This window comes from Lactuca virosa, chromosome 9, assembly GCF_052849685.1.
Source record: "Lactuca virosa cultivar CGN04683 chromosome 9, Lactuca_virosa_CGN04683_v6, whole genome shotgun sequence".
In the NCBI taxonomy this organism is placed as follows: Eukaryota; Viridiplantae; Streptophyta; class Magnoliopsida; order Asterales; family Asteraceae; genus Lactuca; species Lactuca virosa.
This window is the reverse complement of record NC_136434.1, coordinates 149,471,855-149,498,349: the sequence shown is the minus strand read 5'-3', so window position 1 is coordinate 149,498,349 and position 26,495 is coordinate 149,471,855. Positions and strand designations below refer to the sequence as shown.

At 40.5% G+C, this 26,495-nt stretch overlaps 1 protein-coding gene and 2 non-coding genes across 3 annotated transcripts; 2 read left to right on the top strand and 1 right to left on the bottom strand.

Moving 5' to 3' along the window:
* Nucleotides 1-21,757: 21,757 nt before the first annotated feature.
* On the top strand, nucleotides 21,758-21,831 carry TRNAI-AAU (transfer RNA isoleucine (anticodon AAU)). Its single transcript has one exon. It is a non-coding gene; the product is annotated as a tRNA-Ile (tRNA).
* Nucleotides 21,832-23,016: 1,185 nt separating this feature from the next.
* TRNAI-AAU (transfer RNA isoleucine (anticodon AAU)) lies at nucleotides 23,017-23,090 on the top strand. Its single transcript has one exon. It is a non-coding gene; the product is annotated as a tRNA-Ile (tRNA).
* A 278-nt stretch (nucleotides 23,091-23,368) lies between these two features.
* Nucleotides 23,369-25,933, bottom strand: LOC145140788 (sugar transport protein 5-like). Its single transcript, XM_079074175.1, has 4 exons — nucleotides 25,631-25,933; nucleotides 25,192-25,517; nucleotides 24,385-25,020; nucleotides 23,369-23,915 (listed from the first exon to the last, which is right to left on the bottom strand). The coding sequence occupies exons 1-4, from the start codon at nucleotides 25,740-25,742 to the stop codon at nucleotides 23,502-23,504; spliced, it is 1,488 nt and encodes a 495-aa protein (XP_078930301.1). The 5' UTR covers nucleotides 25,743-25,933; the 3' UTR covers nucleotides 23,369-23,501.
* Between the last annotated feature and the right edge of the window lie 562 nt (nucleotides 25,934-26,495).

Here is a 26,495-nt window from a genome sequence, read left to right as displayed (position 1 = left end):
GTAGCACTCAGACAAAAGGGAAATCTAACCAGAACATAATCAAGCAATTCTGTTCACACAATAAGAATCTGTACTAGCATGCAGTCCTCATAAGCTGAAGCACATAAATGATGGGTTTTGATCATGCTAACACTTCCTAAGTGTACATGCAACCCTAATAACCTTGGATCTATGTTTGTCTAATTATCATGCAAAGTTGAATTCCAAGGTTATATTCCTATCTAGCATACATGGGGAACAAATTTTAACTTGCATGAAAGATAGAATAACTTACCTTGTTGTTGCTTATGATCCTTGAAACCTTGTGAGCCAAGCACCCCAAGTGTGATGCCTCAAATGCGTCACACAACACCAAATGCTTTTGGAATGACTTTAGAGAGAATACACACTTCTAAAATCGGCCTATCCCTCTTGTTTCTTATGTGTCGCCAATTTTGGTGGAGAATGGGTTTCTTATATAGTGTTGACACATCTAGGGTTACACCATGTAAACCCTAATGTGTCATGACTCTTCATTTCCATGACCCATGGGTTTGTAACTCCCATGGAGCATCCATGGAGCATCCTATGGGTGGAACCCAACTTGATAATCCATGGAGCCTCTTAGCCCACTATATAAGATATGGAAGATTTACATAATCTACCCATATATTTAATTAGTTATCTTTTGATCACTTAATTAATTCTAAATTAATTCTTGATCAAACTAATTAAATAATATTATTAATATATTAGAACTTATAATATATTAATAAACCATAAGTGTTATTTCTCTCATTTTAGTTTATCCAATTGCATGGTGCCATGCAACCCAAATGGACCATGCCGGGTCGGGTCAAGTACATACCAAAAATAGTTATGGACTTAGACACCTTATCCAACAGTCTCCCACTTGGATAAGTCTAATAACTATAACTGCAATACTTCAGGAACCGATCGGCAATCGTAGCTCTTTCAAGGTCTCTCGGAACTGAGAAGATGATGATACGCCATTTAAGATAAGTGATCATATAATCCTCTGTTCTAGATATCAGCCGGACAAATACATGGAACAATGTCTTACTTATTGTCCAGCAGTTTGTTTCCCGATTTCCGATTTGTTTGACAAAGAACTTAATTGAACACATCAACTTAGTTCTGACCGGGCCCGGTACATAGGTCAAAACAAAATCATCGAGGGGCCCAGATATCAGCTTCTAATCCAAGAAGGAACAGATAAACTTCGACTCATATGTTTGTTCTACCACTCATTGAATTATACACAAAAGCACGTTTTATAACATCGAGTTACCAATGTGTTAACGTACAATCAATGCATAACCAACTCATAAGTAACAAATCATATCTCTAGGTTTGAAGACTTATATGATATTACCGTCTCACGATCACTCGAGATAAATTCCATGAAGTGATTCCAGTGAGCGTGGGTTGAGTCCAATGCTCAGAACTTATGAGCACTCATGAGTGTTGTAGCCATGTCCAACAACTTAGACCTCTGCAACCAATCATGACAGTCTTGATTCATACCTACTTCCGACATATGACCGACTGTGGAGGTTCGAATAATATGATATACCAAACATAATTATTCTGGAAGTCAAAACATGCAAAAGAAATATAGTAAACGATTGACAAGGGATAGCAACACTTTACTCATAAATAAAACACCTTTTATTCATCATCTAATGTCAATTACACTTTACAAATTTCAAGGTTATCTAACTACTAAATCTAATATCATCCTTCAGCCTTATGCTCCGAGCATGCTGGAGATGCTTAACCCGAGTCAGTCCCTTCGTGAGGGGATCTGCTGGATTCTCATCCGATGATACCCTCTTTGCCACGAGGAGTCCTTCTTCTATTCGATGTCTGATGAAATGGTATTTTCTGTCGATGTGTCTGGATCTCCCGTGATCCCTTGGTTCCTTGGCTAAGGCAACTGCACTTTCACTATCACAGAAAATTTCCATTGGCTCTTTAATAGCTGGTACAACTCCAAGGTCTCCAATGAAGTTCTTCAGCCATATCGCCTCCTTTGCTGCCTCGCTAGCTGCTATATACTCTGATTCGCAAGTTGAATCAGCCACTGTCTCTTGCTTGGAACTCTTCCAAGAAAGTGCTCCTCCATTTAAGGTAAAGACCCAGCCTGACTGAGAGCAGAAATTATCCCTATCAGTCTGAAAGCTAGCATCACTATACCCTACAACTCTCAAGTCTTCACTCCCACCGAGGGTAAGGACCCAGTCCTTAGTCCTTCGTAGGTACTTGAGGATATTCTTTACCGCAGTCCAGTGTGCCTTGCCAGGGTTCCCCTGATACCTGCTAACCATGCTCAAAGCAAAGGCTACATCAGGTCGAGTACACGTCATAGCATACATGATCGATCCTACAGCCGAAGCATAAGGTATTCGACTCATTTCTGCTATCTCAGCCTCAATACTAGGGCTTTGTGTCTTACTCAATCTGGCATTACTCTGGATGGGTAACTCTCCTTTCTTGGAGTCCTGCATGCCGAATCTCTTCAACATCTTATCCAACTAAGTACTCTGACTAAGTCCAATTAGTCTTTTACTTCGGTCTCTCAAGATCCTTATCCCTAGAATATAGGCAGCTTCTCCTAGGTCCTTCATAGAGAAACACTTCCCAAGCCAGGACTTAACTTCCTGCAGAGTTGGGATGTCATTTCCTATGAGTAGTATGTCATCCACATACAATACCAAAAAGCTAACTATACTCCCACTAGCCTTGACATATACACAAGATTCATCTTCACTCCTAGAAAAGCCAAATTCCTTGACTTTCTCATCAAAGCAAAGATTCCATCTGCGAGGTGCTTGCTTTAACCCATAAATGGATTTCTCAAGCTTACACACTCTATTCGGGTACTCTGTGTTGACAAAACCCTCTGGCTGACTCATGTAAACATCCCCAGCCAACTTTCCATTAAGGAAAGCGGTTTTGACATCCATTTGCCATATTTCATAGCCATGAAATGCAGCTATGGCTAACAGAACCCTAATAGACTTAATCTTGGCCACTGGAGAAAAGGTCTCATCATAATCAACTCCCGAAGTTTGTGAGAAACCCTTTGCAACCAGTCTTGCCTTATAAGTGTGTACATTACCATCCATGTCGGTCTTCTTCTTGAAGATCCATTTGCACCCTATAGTCTTACGACCTGGTACATTCTCACCCAAGTTCCAAACTTGATTGTCATACATGGACTGTGTCTCGCTGTCCATTGCCTCTTTCCACTTGGCTGACTCAGGGCCTGCCATGGCTTCCGCGTAACTGTTAGGTTCATCCAGACCTATCAGTGTCTCATCACTGATAAGTGTATCACCTTCCGCAGTAATATGGAATCCATAGTAATGCTCAGGTGCATTCCTAACCCTTGTGGAACGCCTCAGAGGTACAGACTTGTCAATTGGCTCAACAGGAGTTTCCTCCTCAAGTTGAGTGCTAGGGTTTGAAGTTCCTTCACCACTTGACTCTTGAATTTCTTCAAGGTCAACTTGCCTCCCACTGTCTCCTTGGCTTATGAACTCTCTCTCTCGAAAGAAAGCCCTCCTAGCTACAAAGACCACATTCTCACTAGGTCTGTAGAAGAGGTAACCAAAGGATTTTTGTGGGTAGCCGATGAAAATACACCTCTCACTTCGAGGTTCGAGCTTATCATGAGTCTCGTGTCTCACGAAAGCCTCGCAACCCCAAATCTTAATGTGGTATAGTTTGGGTACTTTACCAGTCCACATCTCATGAGGAGTTTTGGCAACTTTCTTTATGGGAACTAGATTAAGGATATGGGCGGCAGTCTCTAAGGCATACCCCCAAAATGAGATTGGTAGCGAAGCTCGACTCATCATGGAACGAAGCATATCCAACAAGGTTCAATTACGCCTCTCAGCTACACCATTCAACTGCGGTGTCCTGGGAGGTGTCAATTGTGAGACAATCCTACATTCCCTAAGATAGTCGAGGAACTCTGAACTAAGATACTCACCACCTCGATCGGATCGAAGCATCTTAATGTTCCTGCCCAATTGATTCTCGACTTCCTGTTTAAACTCTTTAAACCTCTCAAAAGTCTCTGACTTATGCTTGATTAAGTAGACATATCCATATCTACTGTAATCATCAGTAAAAGTCAAATAATAACGATTAGCATCCCTTGTGGCATGTTTGAAGGGCCCACACACACCGTGTGTATAAGATCCAACAAACCTTCACCCCTCTCACAAGAGCCTGTGAAGGGTGACTTTGCCATTTTTCCAAGTAAGCATGATTCGCAACTATCATCTGACTTTAGGTCAAATGACTCCAATACTCCATCCTTTTGGAGTTGGCCTATGCGTTTCTTGCTTATATGTCCAAGACGACAATGCCATAATGATGCTTTATCCAAGTTATTATCATTAACATAATCAATACACAACACATTATTTCCTAAGTTATCAACCACAGATACAGTTTCATACACACCATCACAAGGTAATGCTTTAAAATAAAGAACATTATTAAAGAAAGCATTAATCGAACCAACTTCATTATCAAATGAAAAGGTGAAACCTTGTTTATACAATGCATGAAAGGAAATAATATTTCTTGTCATTTCTGGCGAATAACAACATTTATTCAAATCTAAACTAAACCCACTACTTAGCGATAAAGTATAAACTCCAATCTTGGTGACAGGTAAAGCTTTCCTATTCCCCATGATTAAGTTTATTCTTCCATGCTCCACATTCACACTTCTTCTTAGTCCCTGCAAATCAGAACAGATATGAATACCACAACCGGTATCAAGGACCCAAGAGTTAGAATGGGGTGAGTTATTAGATAAGATAGTGTAAATACCTGCATGGTTGGGTTTAACTTTCCCATCCTTCACATCTTGTTGGTACTTTGGGTAATTCCGCTTCCAATGTGACTTTTCATGGCAATAGAAGCATTCAACCTCTTTAGGGTCAGAAGAAGGAGTGACAAAACCTTTCTTGGTTCCACTTGAAGAAGAGCCATCAAGGGTCCTAGCCTTGGTACCCTTCGAAGTGATCTTCCTCTTCTTCCCTCTACCTTTCCCGATTGCCAAAACCGGGGCGGAGTTTGGAGTAGGAGTGTTAACAACCGACTTACCCTTAAGACCTGTTTCTACAGTCTTGAGGAGTCCCTGAAGTTTGCTGAGTGTGACCTCTTCCTTATTCATGTGATATGTCATGCGGAATTGATCATAGCACGATGGTACGGAGTGCAAAATGATATCTATTGCAAGCTCCTCAGGGAAGTTCACATTAAGCTTCAGCAACCGATCCACATACCTTTGCATTTTCTGCATGTGGCTCGTGACGGATTCCCCGTCCTTCATTATGGTTGTTATGATAGAGCATATGATTTCATACCTCTCTTGTCGTGCACTTTGATGGTATCTTTCCATCAGATCTTGGTGCATTTCAAAAGGGTAGAAGTCCTCATAGGACTTTTGGAGTTCCGCTGTCATGGTGGCCAACATGATGCATGCCACTTTTGTAGCATCCCTTTCATGTGCCCGGAAGTCAGCGATCTCCTGGGGAGTTGCAGTGGTCTCATCAATCTCCTTAAGCTCCTTGTCAAGGACATATTCTTTGTCCTCGTAGCGGGTAATCATCCTGATGTTTCTGATCCATTCATTGAAGTTGGATCCATCAAAAGTGACTTTCCCACACAAGTTCATAAGGGTAAAGGAGCCATTAGGATTAGAGCCAGAAGTAGCATTGTTTGAAGACATCTGAAAGAAGAGAACAAGATTAGTTTAGATATTAAGAGAGTCCTTAATAAAACACCCAAATGTAATATTAAGGCTAGGATCCAATCACAATATATTATAACTTAGAAGAGGTATGTCGTAATCCAAGCTATAACATATTTGAAAGGTAGGTGAATGACGATTCACCAATTTCCACCATGAAAAACGAAATATAAATATTAGGTTTTTAATTGGTTCTTAGAAATTCCTAGATTCTTTTGAGATTCAATGAACTTTTCAAAGGCATGTTTCAATCTCGAGTGTGCCCTCCAAGTTTTGTGACTGGGATACCGAGGATCACAAAACGAGGTGTGAAGTAACCATGCAAATCACTTGGTACCCTCAAGGTTTATCACTCAATCGATGTGCCGGTAAACCACACACGCTCCACCGATGCTATGGTAAACCTTAAGTCACCCTTTACCTACCTTGTTAAGTCCAAGTTAGTGTGTCGGTTAACCACACACGCTCCACCAACGACTTAAACAAAGTGTAAAGTGTAATTTCATGGATTAGCACCTTATTCACATTTTCCTAAAGTAACTAAGATTGGGAATTTAATAAAAGCATTTAGTTACTTTATAATATTCATCATACTTTTAATGAGAATTTATAAGTCCTTGTCTTACCCGTTCGGCTAACGACCCTCCACCGATCAAGGAAGCGGTGGGTGAGAGTGGACACCCATTAAGTTGCCATTTTATAGGCAACAACCTTATACCCCCCTTATAGATCGGCTTCGTGAATGAGGCGTACTAGCGGTAAGAGGACTTGACGTTATACATATATATATTAGTAACTTATAATATTATAAAGTATAAGGGTTGAATTTTAACTTTTAAAATTCTAAGGGTTGGAACTAAAGTTTTAATCAAGACTTTACATGTTCCAAAACTTGAGGGCAAGTTTTGTAAACTTCCAAAACTTTTCATTTCTTATAACTTATGAATTAATTGAGTAATAAAAATGAAGACTCTTCATTTTTATAACTCTTGTGTTCTTTTAATGGCTTTAATAAAAGTGAGACTTTTGGTTTTCCATAACTTGAGGACAAGTTATAGACTCCATTAAAACACATTATGATCATGAATTAAACTACCATGAAGGTTACAAACAATTCCTATGATCATCTAATCTTCATAAGTTCAAGAACATGAATATGAACACCTTCAAGAATCAAAAATTACACTTAAAAAAAACTTGTAATTTTAATAATTGCCATTGTAAATGGATTAGCATAAACATTACACCATCTAAAACAAGCTTTAAAACATCAAAACAGTTTAGGGTAATGTTTCTAGTCCATTTCCAGCAACAAATGTGCAAACTTTCATACGAGCAGAAAACAGAAAAACGATTTTTTTTCAAGATGTTTGCACACACAAAAAAAAACGAACCATGCTCTGATACAACTGATGGGTTTTGAGCATTCTAACACTTCCTAAGTGTACATGCAACCCTAATAACCTTGGATCTATGTTTGTCTAATTATCATGCAAAGTTGAATTCCAAGGTTATATTCCTATCTAGCATACATGGGGAACAAATTTTAACTTGCATGAAAGATAGAATAACTTACCTTGTTGTTGCTTATGATCCTTGAAACCTTGTGAGCCAAGCACCCCAAGTGTGATGCCTCAAATGCGTCACACAACACCAAATGCTTTTGGAATGACTTTAGAGAGAATACACACTTCTAAAATCGGCCTAGCCCTCTTGTTTCTTATGTGTCGCCAATTTTGGTGGAGAATGGGTTTCTTATATAGTGTTGACACATCTAGGGTTACACCATGTAAACCCTAATGTGTCATGACTCTTCATTTCCATGACCCATGGGTTTGTAACTCCCATGGAGCATCCATGGAGCATCCTATGGGTGGAACCCAACTTGATAATCCATGGAGCCTCTTAGCCCACTATATAAGATATGGAAGATTTACATAATCTACCCATATATTTAATTAGTTATCTTTTGATCACTTAATTAATTCTTGATCAAACTAATTAAATAATATTATTAATATATTAGAACTTATAATCTATTAATAAACCATAAGTGTTATTTCTCTCATTTTAGTTTATCCAATTGCATGGTGCCATGCAACCCAAATGGACCATGTCGGGTCAGGTCAAGTACATACCAAAAATAGTTATGGACTTAGACACCTTATCCAACAATAAAGCAGGCACATAAGGCATCATTCCTAGATCCTTAGTCCTATTCTAGCATGATGTTCTACTGAAACTGATAAACATAATATAAAATTGTATGGGTATCTTTGTAACACCCAGAATCAGAAAGACCAAGAAAAGAAAGGAAAAGCTCTAAGTCATGATTCAACTCGTCGAGTCCAGGGAGGAACTCGACGAGTCGGAGCGGGATCCGGGTATGGAGTAAGTGACCGACTCGGCGAGTCGGCGAGTGGACTCGGCGAGTCTGGTCTGGGCGAGAAAAACCCTAATCCCGGGGGTTGTGCCCTATTTAAAGAACATTACATCCCTTCCCCAGACTCTTTACTCCCCTTTTGAGATCCAGAAACCCTAAATAGTGAGTGAGAGCCCTTGGAAGCAATTTAGAGCCTAGATAAGTGATTTTGGTGGAAAAGGCTTTAAGATCAAGAGGCTTGCTGCAAAGGAGTGGTGTAGATCCGGGATCTACTTCAGTTGGAGCATATATTGGAGGTAATAAGTTGTTACCTTCACCCTTTTTGCATCTAGATCTATTCTTGAATGAGATTTGGGGCTATTTTGGCAAGATTGAGGTCTATTTCGGGTTTGGGGCTTAGATCTGAAGTTGCTACTTCAGATCTAGGGTTGTGATGGTCCAGAATGTCTTAAAGCAGCAGTCAACGAGTTATTGGTGGAGCCCCTTTGCCTTAAACCCTAGCCCTAGAGTGTTTTGGGCCTATATCTCCATGGCCACGTAAAGTTTGCAACTTTATGTGGGGGATAGACTGTAGAAAAGTAGATCTATGGATTGGAGCCCCTGCATGGCTCGAAAAGCCACTGTATGGATTGAGAACTGGAGAGACTCGGCGAGTCACATGGGTGTACTCGACGAGTTGTATGAATATGCGCATGAACTCGGCGAGTTGGAAGAACAACTCGGCGAGTCGGTTGAAGATTGCCTAGGACTTGGCAAGTCTGTTCTTGGACTCGACGAGTCAGGTCGCAGAACCCCCAACCTCTTCTGGTTAAGACGCAGAACGGTGAGTTGAGTGGTGACTCAGTGAGTTGGACAGGATGGGACTCAGAGATAGTTGAACTCGACGAGTCCTGGGGTGACTCGGCGAGTTGGGTCGTATTTGAGAGATTTTGAGTTTAAGGACTCGGCGAGTCTACGGGTTGACTCGGTGAGTCGAGTCAACTGGAAGGTTGAATTTGACCAGGACTTTGACTTTAACCAGAGTTGACTTAGTTTGACTTCTAGAGTTCAGTTTGGAACTAAGTGTTATATTGATAATAGTAGCTCGGGGAGCTAGTGGAGCAGCGGTTCAGAGAGTTGACGGACAGCAGCCAGAGGGTTATCAGCAAGTTCAGCAGTGCAGGTGAGTTTTCCCTTTGTGTGTATGGGTCTACGGCCACAATACCGGCCCATGTAGTTATGAGTAGGAAGACCCGGGGGTTAGCCCTAGGCACTATATGCTAGTATGTCATTCCGGACCAAGGTCCGATGCTGGGCGGGTGCCTGAGGAAGGTTTATGTGTTTGTTATTCCGGATCAAGATCTGATGCCGGGGTAAGCCCGAGGAAAGTTGCATGTTAGATTATACTTGTTGTCTGTGTGATACATGTATGTGCCTGGTAGGGAGGTGAGTGTAGGCGAGGTCTCGTATCTCACCAATAGCAGAGTGTGGACGGTGTTCCATATCTCATTAGCAGCAGAGCAGGGGCGAGGCCCAAGGTAGGAAGGGAGTGAGTGTGGGCTGGGCCCGTATCTCACTATCAGTAGGAGCGTGGACGGGGTTCCATGACTCATCAATAGTAGGACAGGGGCGGGGCCCGAGATAGGCGAGGCCTTAGAACAGGAATCCAGTAGTATATGTTCAGTTTATGTGTTATGCTATGATTATATGTTAGTATATGTTAGCGGGCGGGGCCCAGAGACAGGCGGGGCATAAGTGAGACAGATTTGTATACCGAGTGGGGCTCGATGCCAGGCGAGGCCTGATGCTGGGCGGGGCCCGATGCCGGGCTAGCCCCGATGCAGCAGGGGCGAGGCCCAGTATGTGATTATGAGTATGGTATGTGGTAGGTTGGGGGAACTCACTAAGCTTCGTGCTTACAGTTTTCAGTTTTGGTTTCAGGTACTTCCGGTAGCGGAGGGAAGAGCTCAGGATGATCGCATGGCACACACCATAGTTAGTCAGCCTGGGGATGTTTTACTCTGATGAAATGAACAAATGTTTTGAAAAGATACTCTGATTTTTATATAACTCTTTTAGTATGTTTTGAAAAGATTTAATACTATGGTTTAGTTATGATTTAAAAATGAAATTTTCGGACCGTATTTTTGGGATGTTACAATCTTGGGGTAAACTTACTTGAGCTCGGCTGATTGCACGCATCACACACTTTGTTCTTCTCAAAGTTCTTTTCTCCTTTCAGATTCTTTTCAAACTCTTTTTTTTATAAAAATGGTTTTCCTTTTGAAACTTTTCATACCAAGCCCTCAGTTTGAGTCCAGACACACCTAAGAGTATGTCCGAATCCCTCAAACCAAGGCTCTGATACCAACTTGTAACATCCCAAAAATTCAAGGCCAAAATTTCATTTTTTTAAAATAAGTTATTACATAAACCATCAGTATAACAACATTCATAATAATATCTCGTGTCAAACCAAAGTGTCAGTAATCAAAACATATTATCATAAAACCGTATCAGAGTGTGATCCCAAAGATCTCATGTGCGGAAAACATAGTGTGATGCGTTGCGATCGAGCCGGCTCCTTTCCTTGAAAACAAAGTACCTAAAACCAAAACTGAAAACCGTAAGCACGAAGCTTAGTGAGTTCCCCAGATACCACATACCATACAAACCAACTGATCCATACATGCCATACATAGCCAAGAGCCATACATAACCAACATATCCATAATCAAGTAAGGTGCTATGTGCCAAACATAGTCTTGCTAAGGTGCTATGTGCCATACATAGTCTTGCGGTTATGCCACGGGCCGTACGTGGTCTTCCTGGTCAAGCCTGGGGCCACTCCCCGGGTCTTACAGACAAGTGCCAAGGGCCACCCCCTGGTCTTTCATGCAAGTATCACAAAGACGACTATACAGACTACTCTACTAGGCCATTCCGCATATAGTGTGCCAGGAGCCACCCCCTGGTCTTTCATACACAATAGCATACAGTGCGCCAGGAGCCACCTCCTGGTCTTTCATACATATTGCCTAGGGCTAACCCCCGGGTCTTCCTATCATACATAATAACATACTGTGCCAGGAGCCGCCTCCTGGTCTTTCATGCATATTGCCTAGGGCTAACCCCCGGGTCTTCCTGTCATACATAGACTAAATGGGTCGGCATTATGGCCGTAGACCCATACAAACAGTGAGGAGACTCACCTCGCACTGCTGAACTTTGCTATAACCCTCTGGCTGCTGCCCGACCACTCTCTGAACCGCTGCTCCACTAGCTCCCCGAGCTACTGATATCAATAAAACACTTAGTTCCAAACTGAACTCTAGAAGTCAAACTGAGTCAACTCTGGTTAAAGTCAAAGTCCTGGTCAAAGTCAACCTTCGAGTTGACTCGACTCGCCGAGTCAACCCGTAGACTCGCCGAGTCCTTAAACTCAGAAGCTCTCAAAATACGATCCAACTCGCTAAGTCACCACTCAACTCACTGATCTGCGTCTTAACCGGAAGAGGTTGGGGGTTCTGCGGCCTGACTCGTCGAGTCCAAGAACAGACTCGCCGAGTCCTAGGAAATCTTCAACAGACTCGCCGAGTTGTTCTTCCAACTCGTCGAGCCCATGCACATATTCATACAACTCGTCGAGTACACCTATGTGACCCGCCGAGTCTCTCTAGTTCTCAACCCATACAGTGGCTTTTCGAGCCATGGAGGGGCTCCAATCCATAGATCTACTCTTCTACAGTCTATCCCCCACATAAAGTTGCAAACTTTACGTGAAACCAAGGAGCTAAAGGCCCAAAACAATCTAGGGCTAGGGTTTAAGACAAAGGGGCTTCACCAACAACTTATTGACATCAACTTTATGACCTTCTGGACCATCACAAGTCTAGATCTGAGGTAGCAACCTCAGATCTAGGCCTCTAAATCGACATAGATCCCAATCATGCCCAAAATGCCCCAAATCTCAAACATAAGATAGATCTATTTGCAATAAAGCCAAAGCAACAGCTTATTACCTCCAATATATGCTCCAACTGAAGTAGATCCCGGATCTACACCACTCCTTTGCAGCAAACCTCTTGGTCTTCAAGACCCTTTCCACCAAAATCACTTATCTAGGCTCTAAATTGCTTCCAAGGGCTCTCACTCACGATTTAGGTATCCTGGATCTCAAAAGGGGAGTAAAGAGGCTAGGGAAGGGATGTAATGTTCTTTAAATAGGGCACAACCTCGGGATTAGGGTTTTTCTCACCCAGACCAGACTCGCCGAGTCCACTAGCCGACTCGCCGAGTCGGTCATTTACTCTATGCCCCGGATCCCGCTCCGACTCGTCGAGATCCTCCCTGGACTCGACGATTTGACTCCTGACTTAGAGCCTTTCCTTTCTTTTCTTGGTCTTTCTGATTCTGGGTGTTACACCAGGTCTTTTAGCCCCGCCTTAGTTGACCGTACTCTAGACCACGAACCCTAATTTTTAGGGTTTGCTGAAACATCCCAAGAATACGATCTAAAAATTCCTTTTTAAATCATTAACAAAAACCATAATTATCAATTCATTTCATTCATAAACAAAGGTCGCTATATCAAATCAGAGTATCATCTCAAAACATGTTCATTTTATCAGAGTAAAACATCGCACGCTAAAACTTCTTGGTGTGTGCAATATAGTCATCCCGAGCTCTTCCCTCCGCTACCGGAAGTACCTGAAACCAAAACTGAAACCGTAAGCACGAGGCTTAGTGAGTTCCCCAATCTACCACATACTATACATACAAGCACATACACTGGGCCCCCGCCCGCTGCATCGGGACTTGACCGACATCGGACTTGCTCCGGCATCGGGCCCCGCCCGACATTAGGCCCCACCTGGCATCGATCCCCGCTCGGTATATAGATCTGTTTCTCTTAGGCCCCGCCTGTCTCTGGGCCTCGCCCGCTATACACAAACAATCACATAAACATGCTAGTACATAAGAAAACATATTCTAACTGCATTCATGTTCTAAGGCCTCGCCTAATCTTGGGCCTCGCCCCTGGTCTGTTACTGATGAGTCGTGGAACCCCATCCACACTCCTGCTAATAGCGAGATACGGGCCCCCGCCCACACTCACTTCTCTCCTATATCGGGCCTCGCCCCTACTCTGCTAATAATGAGATATGGAACCCCGTCCATACTCAGCTATTGATGAGATACGGGACCTCGCCCACACTCACCTCCCTACCAGGCACATACAAGTATCACAAAGACAACAAATATAATCTAACATATAAACCTTCCTCGGGCTTACCCCGGCATCGGACCTTAGTCCGGAAACATACTATCATATAACCATATCTCGAGCTTTCCCCGACATCGGACCTTGGTCCGGAAACTATAAATACCAACACATGCAAGAATCACAAAGACCCCTAGCATATTAACATTCCTCGGGGCTCGCCTGGCATCATATCACAATCCGGAACATATAACATACAATGACTAGGGCTAACCCCCGGGTCTTCCTACTATACACAAACATAATGGGCCGGCATTGTGGTCGTAGACCCATGCACATAGTGAGGAGACTCACCTCGCATTGCTGAAGTCCTGCCGATACTCTTCTGGCTGCTAACTGGCAATTCCCCGAACTGCTACTCCTTCGGCTCCCCAAGCTATCGGTAACAAAATACACTTAGTCCCAAAATGTCCTCAAACGTCAAAATAGGTCAACCTTGGTCCAAGTCAAAGTCAACGCTCTGAGTTGACTCAACTCACCGATTTGCTCCTTTAACTCGTCGAGTTCTAAAACTCAGAATCCTGAGATCGCGATCCAACTCTTCGAGTCATCCCCTGACTCGCCGAGTTCCCTTGCTAAACATGGTCGCGACTTATCGAATCAACTCGTCGAGTCAATCCTCAGACTCGTCGAGTTCTACCATAAACAGAAACGAGACAACTCACTTCGAATCGTCTGAACCCCAACTTCGTCTATAAGCTGGAATGAACTCATAAGGGTAAAGTTTCCAACTTTACCCACTCCTAGTCCTTCTTAATGGGTTTAACTCAAAACCCTAACTCCTTAAGGCATAAATCTTTGTTCAACAACCTCATTACTCCAATCCAAAACAGAAAAACCAAGATCTAAGCCCTAGACACCCAGTAAACATGTAAAGTCTCAACCTTTACTTCCATGGATGGCCCTTTGGGGCTTAAAAGGCCATAACAACATCCTTAGGGTTTTCATGGGACTCCAATGGCATAAAGTTTGCACCTTTATGCCTTCAAAACCCTCAAAGGCTTCAGTTTTGAAAGTATAATCAATTTGGGGGCATCAGTGAGTCATAAATCATACTTCTTGGACAAAACTCCATAAAGGTGACCATAAGGAGATCTAAGAAACTACAAGGCAAGATAGGAGCTTGATCACCAGAAAGTGATGAGAATGGGGCGAGATTCCTGGATCTACAACTTTTCCTTGAACCTTCAAACTCATTCTTCTTCTTTTATGCTTCAAGAACAACTTGTATCACCCAAAAACGGCTCACACACTCAATAAGAACTCTAGGGTTTCGTGGGTTAGGTTCTGGACAATGGGGGCTGTAAATGAGGCCAAGGGGTAGAGAATGAGATGCTTAAATAGGGTACATAAGCCCGAAATTAGGGTTTCCCAAACCCAGACCTACTCGTCGAGTTGGTCCCCCAACTCGTCGAGTAGGTCACTTAACCTGCGACCCAAAATCCACCTCTACTCGTCGAGTTCCTCCCTAGACTCGACGAGTAGCCTTCTTGATTTAGGATTTTCTTTCCTTTCTTGGTCTTTTGGATTCCGGGTGTTACATTTGCCCCCTATTTAATTGTCATTATGGACCTTGAGGATGCTCCCTCTGTAACATCCCAAAATTCAAGACCAAAATTTCGTTTTAATTAAGTTATTATATAAAACCAACCGTATAAAAACATTCATATTAATATCTCATGTCAAAGCCAAAGTGTAAATAATCAAAACATGTCAATATAAAACAATATCAGAGTGTAATCCCAAAGATCTCATGTGCGGAAAACATAGTGTGATGCGCTGCGATCAAGCCGGCTCCTTTCCTTTGAAAACGAGTACCTGAAACCAAAACTGAAAACCGTAAGCATGAAGCTTAGTGAGTTCCCCCCGTCATACCACATACCATACAACCACATAGCATACATACTGCCATGTAATTCTAGGGTGCCCGACCTACCCGTGTCAAGCCATTCTGGGGTGTTGACCTACCCGTGTCAAGCCATTCTGGGGTGCTGACCTACCCGTGTCAAGCCATTCTAGGGTGCTGACCTACCCGTGTCAAGCCATTCTGGGGTGCTGACCTACCCGTCGGTCCTAACAACCGAACTCCGGAGACTATCCCACCCTCTACTACTACTACCACACATATCATAACATAATCATATGGTCAGGCATATCTGGGGTGCCCGACCTACCCTTCGGTCCTTACGACCGAGATACAAGGACTATTTCACCTCCTACTACTACCACATAATATCATAGCATAAACATATTGTCAGGCATATCTGGGGTGCCCGACCAACCCTTCGGTCCTAACAACCGAACTTAGGGACTATTCCCCTCCTACTACCACTATCACATATAACATATCATACTAGCACATAAACATATCAGGTAGTAGCAAACCTAGATGAATATCACAAAGACAATCATCTAACATACAACTCCTACTGGTGGTCCGGCATTGAGGCCATAGACCCACCGCTACTGGAAGGTAACTCACCTCTCAACTGACTGCTGAAAAACTCGTGCAAAGGTGACACCGTCTGCTGCTCCAACTACTCCCTGGCTATAATGACCAAATAAACATTTAGTCAAAAACTGATAACTCTCCCATGGGTAAAATGACCATTTTACCCCTCTGATCTATTTTGGTCCATGACCTAGGCCCAATCCTTTCTAGTCCCCGCTAAGGCCCAATAAGTCCCCAAATGGACCAATTTTCTAAATTGGGCCCAACTCTTCAAATGGGCATTCCTTCCAGGCCCAAACCAATTCTTGGGCCCTTAACTGGCTTCTGAAGGCCCATTACGACCCAACTACTGCTATGTCCAAAGCTAGGCCCAAACCAAGGCCCAATAACTTAAGACCCACTGACTGAGCGTACGTTGAGCGTACTCTTCTGTACGCTGCGCGTACAGCTTGCATGGCTTGTACGCTGCACGTACTGGCGTGTACGCCCAGCGCACTCCCCTGATAAGCCATTTTCTTCAAAACTGCGTAATCCCTTAAGACACAACTTCCAAACTACAGATCTAAGTCTAATAATCCTTCTTAACCCATAAAGTTGATCACTTGGTGGCTTGCACCCCACCAAATGAGATCAAACTTGTAAAAATAGCAACTATCTTCATGGAAATGGCTAGATCTCTTGCATGGATGCAAATGGGCCTTAAAGATTGCAACTTTACTGCTCAAGGGACTCAAATAGCTTCATGGGTTGCAACCCTAAGTCCAGAAACGGATTTGCACCATAAAAATCCACTCTTGAAACCAAAAGGAGAAAATATCCATGAGAACCTAGATCTATGATGTAGAAGCACCAAGATGAAAACTTTATACCTTCAATAGGCTGGAAATGATGTAAAACCTCTGGATCTACAAGCTCTCTTCAATATCTTGCTTCTTCACTAAACACCTTCTTCTTCAAAAACACCAAAATACTCCTCTAATGGCCATCCAAGCTCCAAAATCACTCAAATAAGGGCTAAGGGTCGATTTCTAGGGTTTAGAGGGTGGAGGCTGAAGATATTAGGGTTAGGTTATGAGATAAGGAGCTTAAATAGGGTCCAAGACACTAAAATAGGGTTCAGGTCTGATCAGCGTATGCCTAACGTACTCCAAAGTATGCCCAGTGTACTGGCTTTTTCACTAGTACGCCCAGCGTACTCTTTGTGTACGCCCAGCGTACTCGGCTAAGCCTGGAACCCCTAAACTTCCGAAGGCCATAACTTCTTCGTTATAAATCCATTTTCGACGATCCTTATATCCACGAAAAGGTAACGAGAAGACTTACACTTCTATCAACTCATATATTCCTTAAGACCTTCCGAACAAAAGTCCATTTTCCACAAAAGCCCAAACTGACACTTTACCGAAATAGCCCTAGGCTCCAAAACACAAACCGAACATCCGGATCGCTTCTAATACATCTCTCGCACCCAAAATGGCCTAGATCTTACCCTTTTTCAAAATCTATAATCCTTATGATGACCGGCCTTCGGGCCATAGCCTCAGACTAGGAGTTAATTCAGAACAGGGCGTTACACCCTCATCAGCCTCCTTCCCTCTAAAGACTCCCCACGAAACCATGGCCTTTCTTTGTGTGTTTTTAAGCTTTGGTAATAAACTTTTGGTGTGTTTGTGCATTGTGAAGAAGTAAGATCTTGGTGGTCAAGCATTGGTTGGAGTGGAGCTTGAAGATCCAGAGTCTTCATCATCTTGGCAAGTCTCTGAAGGTATAAAGTTTCAACCTTGTTGATTCATCTCTTAGATTTGGCTAGTTTAGAGTTCTTGGCATAATTTGGTCCCTTGAGTTATTTTTTGTGAGTATAAGCTACTCAAGAAGGTTAGGATGGTAGATATTAGTGTTTCTGAGGTCCCTTATGCATAAAAATGGTAGCTTTATGGGTTTAACCCAACCATGCAAGGGATGATGTTCATTTCATGAGGTTATGGTGTTAAAAATGGATTTTGGGGCTTATTAAGCCATGCATAAGCTTAAAGCTTTCAACTTTATGGATTAAGACCTTGTTTTGGAGTATATCTGAAGTTTGGACGAAAGGGTCTTTAGGGATTAAGCCATCCATATAAGGATTGGTTCACATACCAGTACGTCGGGCGTAAATCTATGTATGCTACGCGTACTGGGTCCGAAACCCGTATTCTGGTCGGTGTGAGTACGCAGGGCGTACGAGTTTGGTACATTCAACGTACTCCCAACTGTGGGTTTAGAAGGTTTTGGGCCATTTTGGCTTCGGTTGCTGTTGGGTTTGGGTCATGGTTATTTGGGCCGATTAAGGGGAAGGGTAAAATGACCCTTTTACCAAAGGAGTTGGGTTTAATGAATTAGCTTCCCAGTTATGGTTTATGACCTAATTATTTGTTAGGATATTATTTGATTGATTAGTGTGGGGATTCTTCGGTTCAACAGCCCGAGCATCTATTTGTTTACCAACGGATCGAGGTGAGTTTGCTCACTATACTGTAGGATACTAGGGTTGTATGTGCTTGTTTTCTTTATGACTCTTGATGTATGCATGTATGCTTATTTTTTGTATGTATGTGGGGTGAAATAGACCCAATGATGAAGTGTACGCATATGGTTGAAAAACACCGATTGAGTTGATATAGACTCGGGGGTGAAATAGACTCGGTACAACCTTGAGCTGGCATGTGAATTGAAATAGACTCGGGGGTGAAATAGAAACGGGGTGAAATAGACCCAGTACAGCCTTGAGCTGACATATATGTATAATATGCGGTATTTTGGGGAACAAACTAAGATTTGTGCTTACGGTCTTCAGTTTATGTTTTAAGTACTTCCGCTTCGAAGAGGAAGAGCTCGGGATGATCGCATCGCACACACCATGATTTTCCGCCTTATTTGATCCTAATGTATTTTTGGATGATTGTTGACATACTCTGATTTCCCTTATGAATTTTATAAACATGTTTGGTTTATTGTGTTATTAATACAAAAATGAAATTTTTGGTCATAAATTTTTAGGACGTTACAAAAAAAAATGCAAGTACATTGCTGGTAAAAAGCAAAATACATTGTTTATATTCGTAAAAAGAGTAAAGTAGGTTGCTATTATGCGTAAATATATTGATATGGGTAAATTACACGATATTCCCATGTGGTTTAGTATAATTTGCGTGTTTGGTCCCTTGAAACTTTTTTTTAACTCAGAATATTCCTAAAACTTTATTTTGTTGCGTATTTGGTCCTTATTAACATAAAAAGACAATTTTACCCTTATAATTTTATTATAGAATTATTTTTTATTTAATTGTTGTTTAGAAAAAAAACTATTTAATAAAAAATCCATATGGGCCCACCACCAAAACCCACTCCCTTTACGTCCCTCTCTCTTGGATGTTTGATCCAGTCCCTCAACCTTCTTCGTTGTCAGCTTCCTCCTTCCTACCTCCTCCTGCCCCACCGTGACTTGCATCATCCTTTATCCCTCCTTTAACTTCAACATCGAGCTGCATCTCTTTCCTCCTTTTCTATTGTCTCTCTCTTTCTTGCTCAAATGTGACAGATGAAGCACTGTTGACGGAATCCACCATTACCGGACCATCGAACTCCCTTAAATAGGGACGGACGCAGGATTTCATAGTAGGTGTTGCCGGTGGCACATTTTTTCTTTTACGTAGTGGCAGAATTGTAGAAAAAACGAAAAATTTTGAAATTTTTTACATTGTATCTGAAAAAACAGGAGTTGCTGGTGCCACTATAGGCACCATAGTGGAACCGTCCCTGCCCTTAAACCGACAGACTGTCGACCATTCCTAAAGCCACCATCGTGAAATCAAAACCATGGATCGTGGTTTCCGGTGGTTGTGCTGCAAAAAAGATCTCTCAGCTCATTATCGTCGCCAGTGAAAGTCCACCCACCACCGTCATTGCTTCAGTCCTCGTCGACCATCACTGGATTCTAAAACCCTTTACCTTGTTGTCAATCAGGAGAAAAAAAAATGAAAGAAGAAAGTAACCAGAGACGGCTAGGTTTTGGTGATTAGAGTGTCGTTGCATCAGGAGAAATAAAAGATAATGAAATCTGAAAGCCAGATCAATAGAGATCACCGTCTTCTGGTTTCAGCTTCTCTCCACTCCCCTCATTTCCTCCTTTCTCATCTATTTAACGAAACCAAATGCTGAAAATATTTTTATGGGATTTTTTTGGATTTGATGGCTTAAGGTGTGAAATCTAAAACATTAAGTTCATCGATTGGGTTGTAATTTAGATTCTGTGTGTTATTTTATGATTTTATTTCATCATATTTTCTTGTTTTGAGATTTCAATTTCATTGGATATTGGTTTTGGTTTTGTGTTTTTTTTTTCATAAAATTGATGGGTAGTTATGAGCTTGGTTATGGATCTTGCCAGAAACACGAAGGGGGCGGGCAAGCGGGAAGGCGGTGTTTTGGTCGGAGAAAGAGGATGAAACGGGGTTATGGGTGGTTCGTCGGAGAAGACGAAATTGTGTGTTGTTTACCGGAGAAGAAGATGGTGGGGGTGTGGTCGTGTGAGGTGGGGTTGGTGGAGTAGTAAGTAATGGGGTGGTGGGACCAATCGAATTTTAACATTTAATTAATATCTTTTTCACATTTAATTAATATATACTTTTTAATTAATTGATAATTGTGCATAATATAAAAGAAACTAATAAGGGTAAATCAGTCTTTTTAGAACGGATAGGGACCAAGCGTGCAATAAAAATATAAATATAAGGATGTTCTAAGTTAAAAAAAAAGTTGTTAGAAACCAAACACGCAGATTACCATAAACCATAAGGATCATCCGTATAGTTTACCCTATTGATATTAAGAGTGAAAGGTAAAGTACGTTGTTATTTTGACAGCTTGTAGGAAGCAGAAAAAAAGATGAATATAAAAAAGGCACCAGACATATTAGTGATCCATTTAAAGCGATTCAAATACATGGAATAGCTTGAAATATACAAAAAGTTATCATATTGTGTCGTCTTTCCATTGGAGCTAAAACTACCAAACACAAACACAAACACAAAGCAACATCTGACTCTGAATATTCTTTATTTGCGGTGGTTGTCCATGTTGGCAGTGGGCCCAACCAAGGGCATTACGTGAGTCTAGTGAAAAGTCATAACCGTTGGCTGTTTTTTGATGATGAAAATGTCGAAATCATTAATGAGTCAGCGTTTCATACGTCGTTTGGGACGGCCCAAGAGTATGCCATTAATACGGATCATTGGTATATATATATATATATATATATATATATATATATATATATATATATATATATATATATATATATATATATATACTTTGTTATCAGAGTATTCGCGGATGATAAATAGTTTTGAATTTTGAAACTTGTTCGCTATTGTTAGACGAGTTTTGATTGTTGTATGGATTAGTTAGATACTTGGAGTTAGATGTGTACATTTTACTATTTTGCTTTTGGTTTGCGTTTCTTTTGTAATGACTTGTAACGAAAAGGTTATTTCTTACTTATTGATTTAAGTTGTGATGTTTTTTTAACTTTATATATTTCAAAAGTACGACTAGTTTTCATGTTTTTTTAATGACCTTATGAAACTTTTCTACATTTAAAATTTCCAAATATACCATATTTAAGTAATAACTGCTTTCATAAACGTATAGTATTTTATAAATGAGTAATTTGGCAAAAAAAAAAAAAAAAAAAAAAAAAAAGAGAGGATCTAAATCTATAAGAAATATTTATTAATTATTAATTACAAACAAGTCTAAAGTACTGGTGTTGTTGGGGTAAATCATTAAAACCACTTGAGATATGTATTTGTATAGAATATGTGCAAAACAGGCAAAATCGGCCCATTAGCTCAGTTGGTTAGAGCGTCGTGCTAATAACGCGAAGGTCGCAGGTTCGAAACCTGCATGGGCCATATTAAGCTTTTTTGATTATCTTATACAAAGTACAAACATCTACCCTCTTTCCTTCAAAACACAGGACCATTTGTAACAAACATTTAAATCCTTTCAAAACAATCGACCACACGGTAGCCACATACTTCATCTCTATACTTATTTACCACTACAAGAAAATTTTGAAACTACAAAGTTTTGCTAAAAAAATCAAAATCTGTAGCTGTTCTCCCATGGAGTTCGCTACACAGTAATTGTCCCAATCAATTTTGTGACGGAATTTGCTAAGAAATTCTAGTCCGTTGCTAATTTTGGAGGGAATATAAAAAATGGCACAAAATTTTGGAGGGGAATCATTCAAGATGCAAAGCCAAGATATATAACACACGTAGGATGTTACACTTTTATCTCCATCGATATCAAATCTAACCAGAAACAACCCACTTTAAACTGATGCTTATTACATACATTCTCCATCGATTCAAGTGGGAGTCCTTTGGTTTCAGGCAAAAAGATACCAATAACCAATGGTCATAACTAATTAGGTGACTCCGTTGAATGCATTGATTTTAGACTATCATGAAGATTAAAATTGTTATGACATGAAAAAAATACATATATAATTTTTTTTTTTTTTTGTGAACTATTTAAAAAGTTCCTTTCTTCGGCCTAGTAGTATCAATCAAATACTATTGTTTGATTGATGACCTTCGGCTAAATGTTAAAAGTTCAAGTCTCACTTCAAACAAAATGTATAAATTTAATTAGCCTTTTAAAATAAACAAAGAGATCACATGTTCAAAACCTACATGGTATAAAAGTATGAACTTTTGCATGTATGATCGAGTAGTGTATTTGTATATAGTCTAAATCTATATGTCTCATCATGTCACTATCATATGACAGTGTGTAAGGCCCCCCCAACGAAAAATCACTGACTTTCAGTATATCTCTTGAATAACATCCCAAGTCTGCAATTTCCATTGCAGATTGAATCCTAGTTACTCCATTTAATGTTAGTTTCAACTTTCAATGACCAATCCAACCTTCACCACTTCAATTAAATTGAAAAAAGCAATGAGCAATAAAGACTATAAATGTAAACAAAAACTTATGATTAAGATTGACTAGGACAACAGAACCTGAAACCATAGTCGGATGATTTGTAACTATTTAACGTATTTTGATTAAAATGTGTCAGATTCGGCCTATTAGCTCAGCTGGTTAGAGCGTCGTGCTAATAACGCGAAGGTCGCAGGTTCGAGACCTGCATGGTCCATTTTTTACAATTCTTTTTGTTATTTTTTCTAATATTGATTTCCATATTACAGAACATTTCTTTCAATCCTTTCATCTTCTCTTAAAAACATTCTAAATCCTTTCAAAACAACTGCGACATATTTCATCTCATTCTATGTTGATTTAACTCTACAAGAAAAATTCCAAACAACTACAAAACTTTCCTAGTAATTCTGACATGTAGTGATTGTCTATTTGTCTATAGCAATGTTTGTATCCCTTTGCTAAATTCGAAGGGAAAGCATTCCGGATGCCAAATCACATAGAAAGACGCTATGGAGTTCGTTGCAGAATGATTACCCATCACAATTGTGTGTCATAATTTGCTACCAAACTGTTTTCCGTTGCTAAATTTGGAGGGAAATTAAACATTAAACATTTGCAAAAGAATCTAACTGGAAAGAACCCATTTCCAAAACCAATGCTCATTCCATACACTCTCCATCGATTCAAGTGGGACCCCTTTGGTTTCGGGTAAAAAGACACTGATAACCATAGTCATAAGCAAAGTCGTGGCACCATAAAACAAAAACAACCCAAATTTCATATAACATAACATCGCCATCGATAACTGAGCCAGGATAAAAGTGATTAACAAATTTGTTGCAACGCTTATGCCGGTTCCAGCTGCACGGACCTCGATTGGTAGAATTTCACTCGGGACGAGCCATGTAAGCGGGCCCCATGACCATCCGAATGCCGATGATATGAGACACATTAGCACTAGGACCACCACACCGTAGTTTTTTGGAAACCCCTCGATCACGATTTGTGACTGAATGGCTAGTGTGCACGCGATAAATACCTTCATTTGATTTTTCTTTTATAAGTAAGTTCTTCAATTTGATTTGTTTCAATTGTTTGAATAACAGGGGTGATCATGGTTCGATTTGGTTGAGTTTTTTTTTATATTGTTTGGATTTATCAATGAATTGTTTAACTTAACGGTGCATCTATTAAGTCCATGTGAAATGACCAGTTTGTCCTTGTATGTTCCAGTTTCTTCGTCCCTTTTTCAAGAGGCGAGGGAAATCTGGTTTTTTCATATGGATTGAAACAATGGGAGGATTTAACATACTTAATAATTAATATAGGATTTTCTTTTATTTGTTTATAGTGAAATTATGAGAGGGTTTTAATACTCTCAAAATTAATAAAAAGGTTTTTTTTCCATAAATTGTCTATAAACAAAAACCAATAAGGGTTGGTTTTTTGGGTTTTCATTTAATTTTTGCTTTACTTTATTTATTTATTTTTCATAAATAGGAGCAGACCTGAGAGAAGATGATTTGTATACCACCCCCTATAAACAAAAACCGTCTTCCGATCTTATCAACCATACAAGTTGACATGAGTACCGACACCAAATTCACAAACCCGGTCACCACCGCAGCTAACAACGACTCTTCCGTCCCCATCCCGATAGTCCTCATCACCACCGGTGCATAAAGCGCCACCATACCCACCCCAGTCAATTGCTGAAAACCCGCAATCGCCACGGTCAATATTAGTTGTGGCCGGTATCGCAGCTCCAATATCTTTAGATACGGATTCTGGGTATTCAACTTGGTGGCCTCAGTGGAGCTAACCAGGTCTTTTAGCTCCGCCTCGGCTTCCGCCTTAGTTGACCTCACTCTGGACAGTGTGGTCAACGCCTCGTCTAGCTTGTCCCGTTGGATCAAGCTGGACGGAGTGTCGGGGATAAAGATAGTCCCGACAATTAATAGGGTGGCCGGTAGACTTGCGTATCCAAGCGCGAGCCGCCAGCCAAGGTTGGTGTTTGAGTGACTCGCACCGAAATTGATTATGCTGGCAAGTACACTCCCGCAACATACAAAGAATTGGAAAGCCGTGTTGAGAGTTCCTCGCCATTTTGATGGTGCCATTTCTGTTATGTAAACCGGAGCAGCCTTGTAGAAAACAGATTATAAGTATTTGTAAATAAAACTTTTCGATTTTTTTTTATTGAATTCTCATTTGTTTATTTAATCATATATGTTTTTAATTACCATAATAATAAAAATTATTTAATTTGTTATGCGAATTCCTAAGGGGACTTACATGATATAAAAAGTGCACACCTGATTAGCGAAGCCAACTCCAAACCCTACGAAGAGGCGGCCGGCGATAAGCATAGCGAGGTTCTGTGCGAAAACTTCAAGGCCATTTCCGGTCAAGAACAGGATTCCGCTCGTAATCAAGCTAAGCTTTCGTCCGATCAAACTCGTCACACGACCAGCTAACAACGACGATACCAATCCAGCGATGAACATCGACGAGATAAACGCCGTTAATCTATGGCTATTGAATCTACAATATTGGTCTTGTTTCATATCGTTATCTATCATCTTCAACAGAATCGCCGGGAAGAATTTTTTCAGAAATGGCTTCATCATCATTACACCTCCTACAAATACGATCGATCACAAGGTCAGGTTAGGTTTAATATATATTCTACAACTATTTTAATGTAATTCTGCGAATTGCATCTATAAATTGATAGACATTAAGAAATAGTACCTGAAACCGCGGTATCGTATCCGTACATTAAACCAGCAGAACCTGCAATTATACAAATGTAGACGACGGTGTCTGTCAATGGCGTTTTTTCGACTTCTTCATTTTCTTCCATACTGGTTGACTTGATTATGCACGTACGAAATTTGATAGATAGATGTTATCGAGTAATTTTCCTTGATTTCTATGTTCTTCCTTCGGGAAAATGATGTGGATGAAGATGATAGATTAGATGTTTGCGAAATGGCGTTGAAAATTCTGGTGATGGATATGCCGCGGATTTTTTTTTTTCGAATGTTTCATTTAAAAATTTTAGGAATTTAGAAAATGATAGGTAAGGAAAAATGAGATAATCATTATGTTTATTGTTTACGACAAGTTTTTCCTATCGAGTTATAATAATATTTTGATTTTTGTATTTTGACTTTAATATTATAAGCATTTACTTATTTTATTTTCGGAAAAACCATAAAACAAACGGAAATCAATATAAAATACAATCAACGATGAGTAAAAATCATCAACAATTCAATAAATATAGATGAATTCAAAATCAAGTTTCGCTCAATCATTTACTAATTCAATTAAAAATTTGCATCTTTTAATTCAACAGATACACAATGGGAGACCCACAATTAACCAAATTAGATTAAAGATTTTTATTTTGTTTCTCTGAGTTTTGACATGGATTTAATTTGACACATAGCATGACATATTTTATGAGTAAACAAAATATGTGGCGATTGGTTTATATGATTATGAAAAATTTTAAAGGAGATGCTATTACTTACTGAACTCGCAAAAAACGATTGGAAGCCTTGGTCTAATAATTAATAAGTTGGGTTGAAATTTTCTGCAACATTATTAA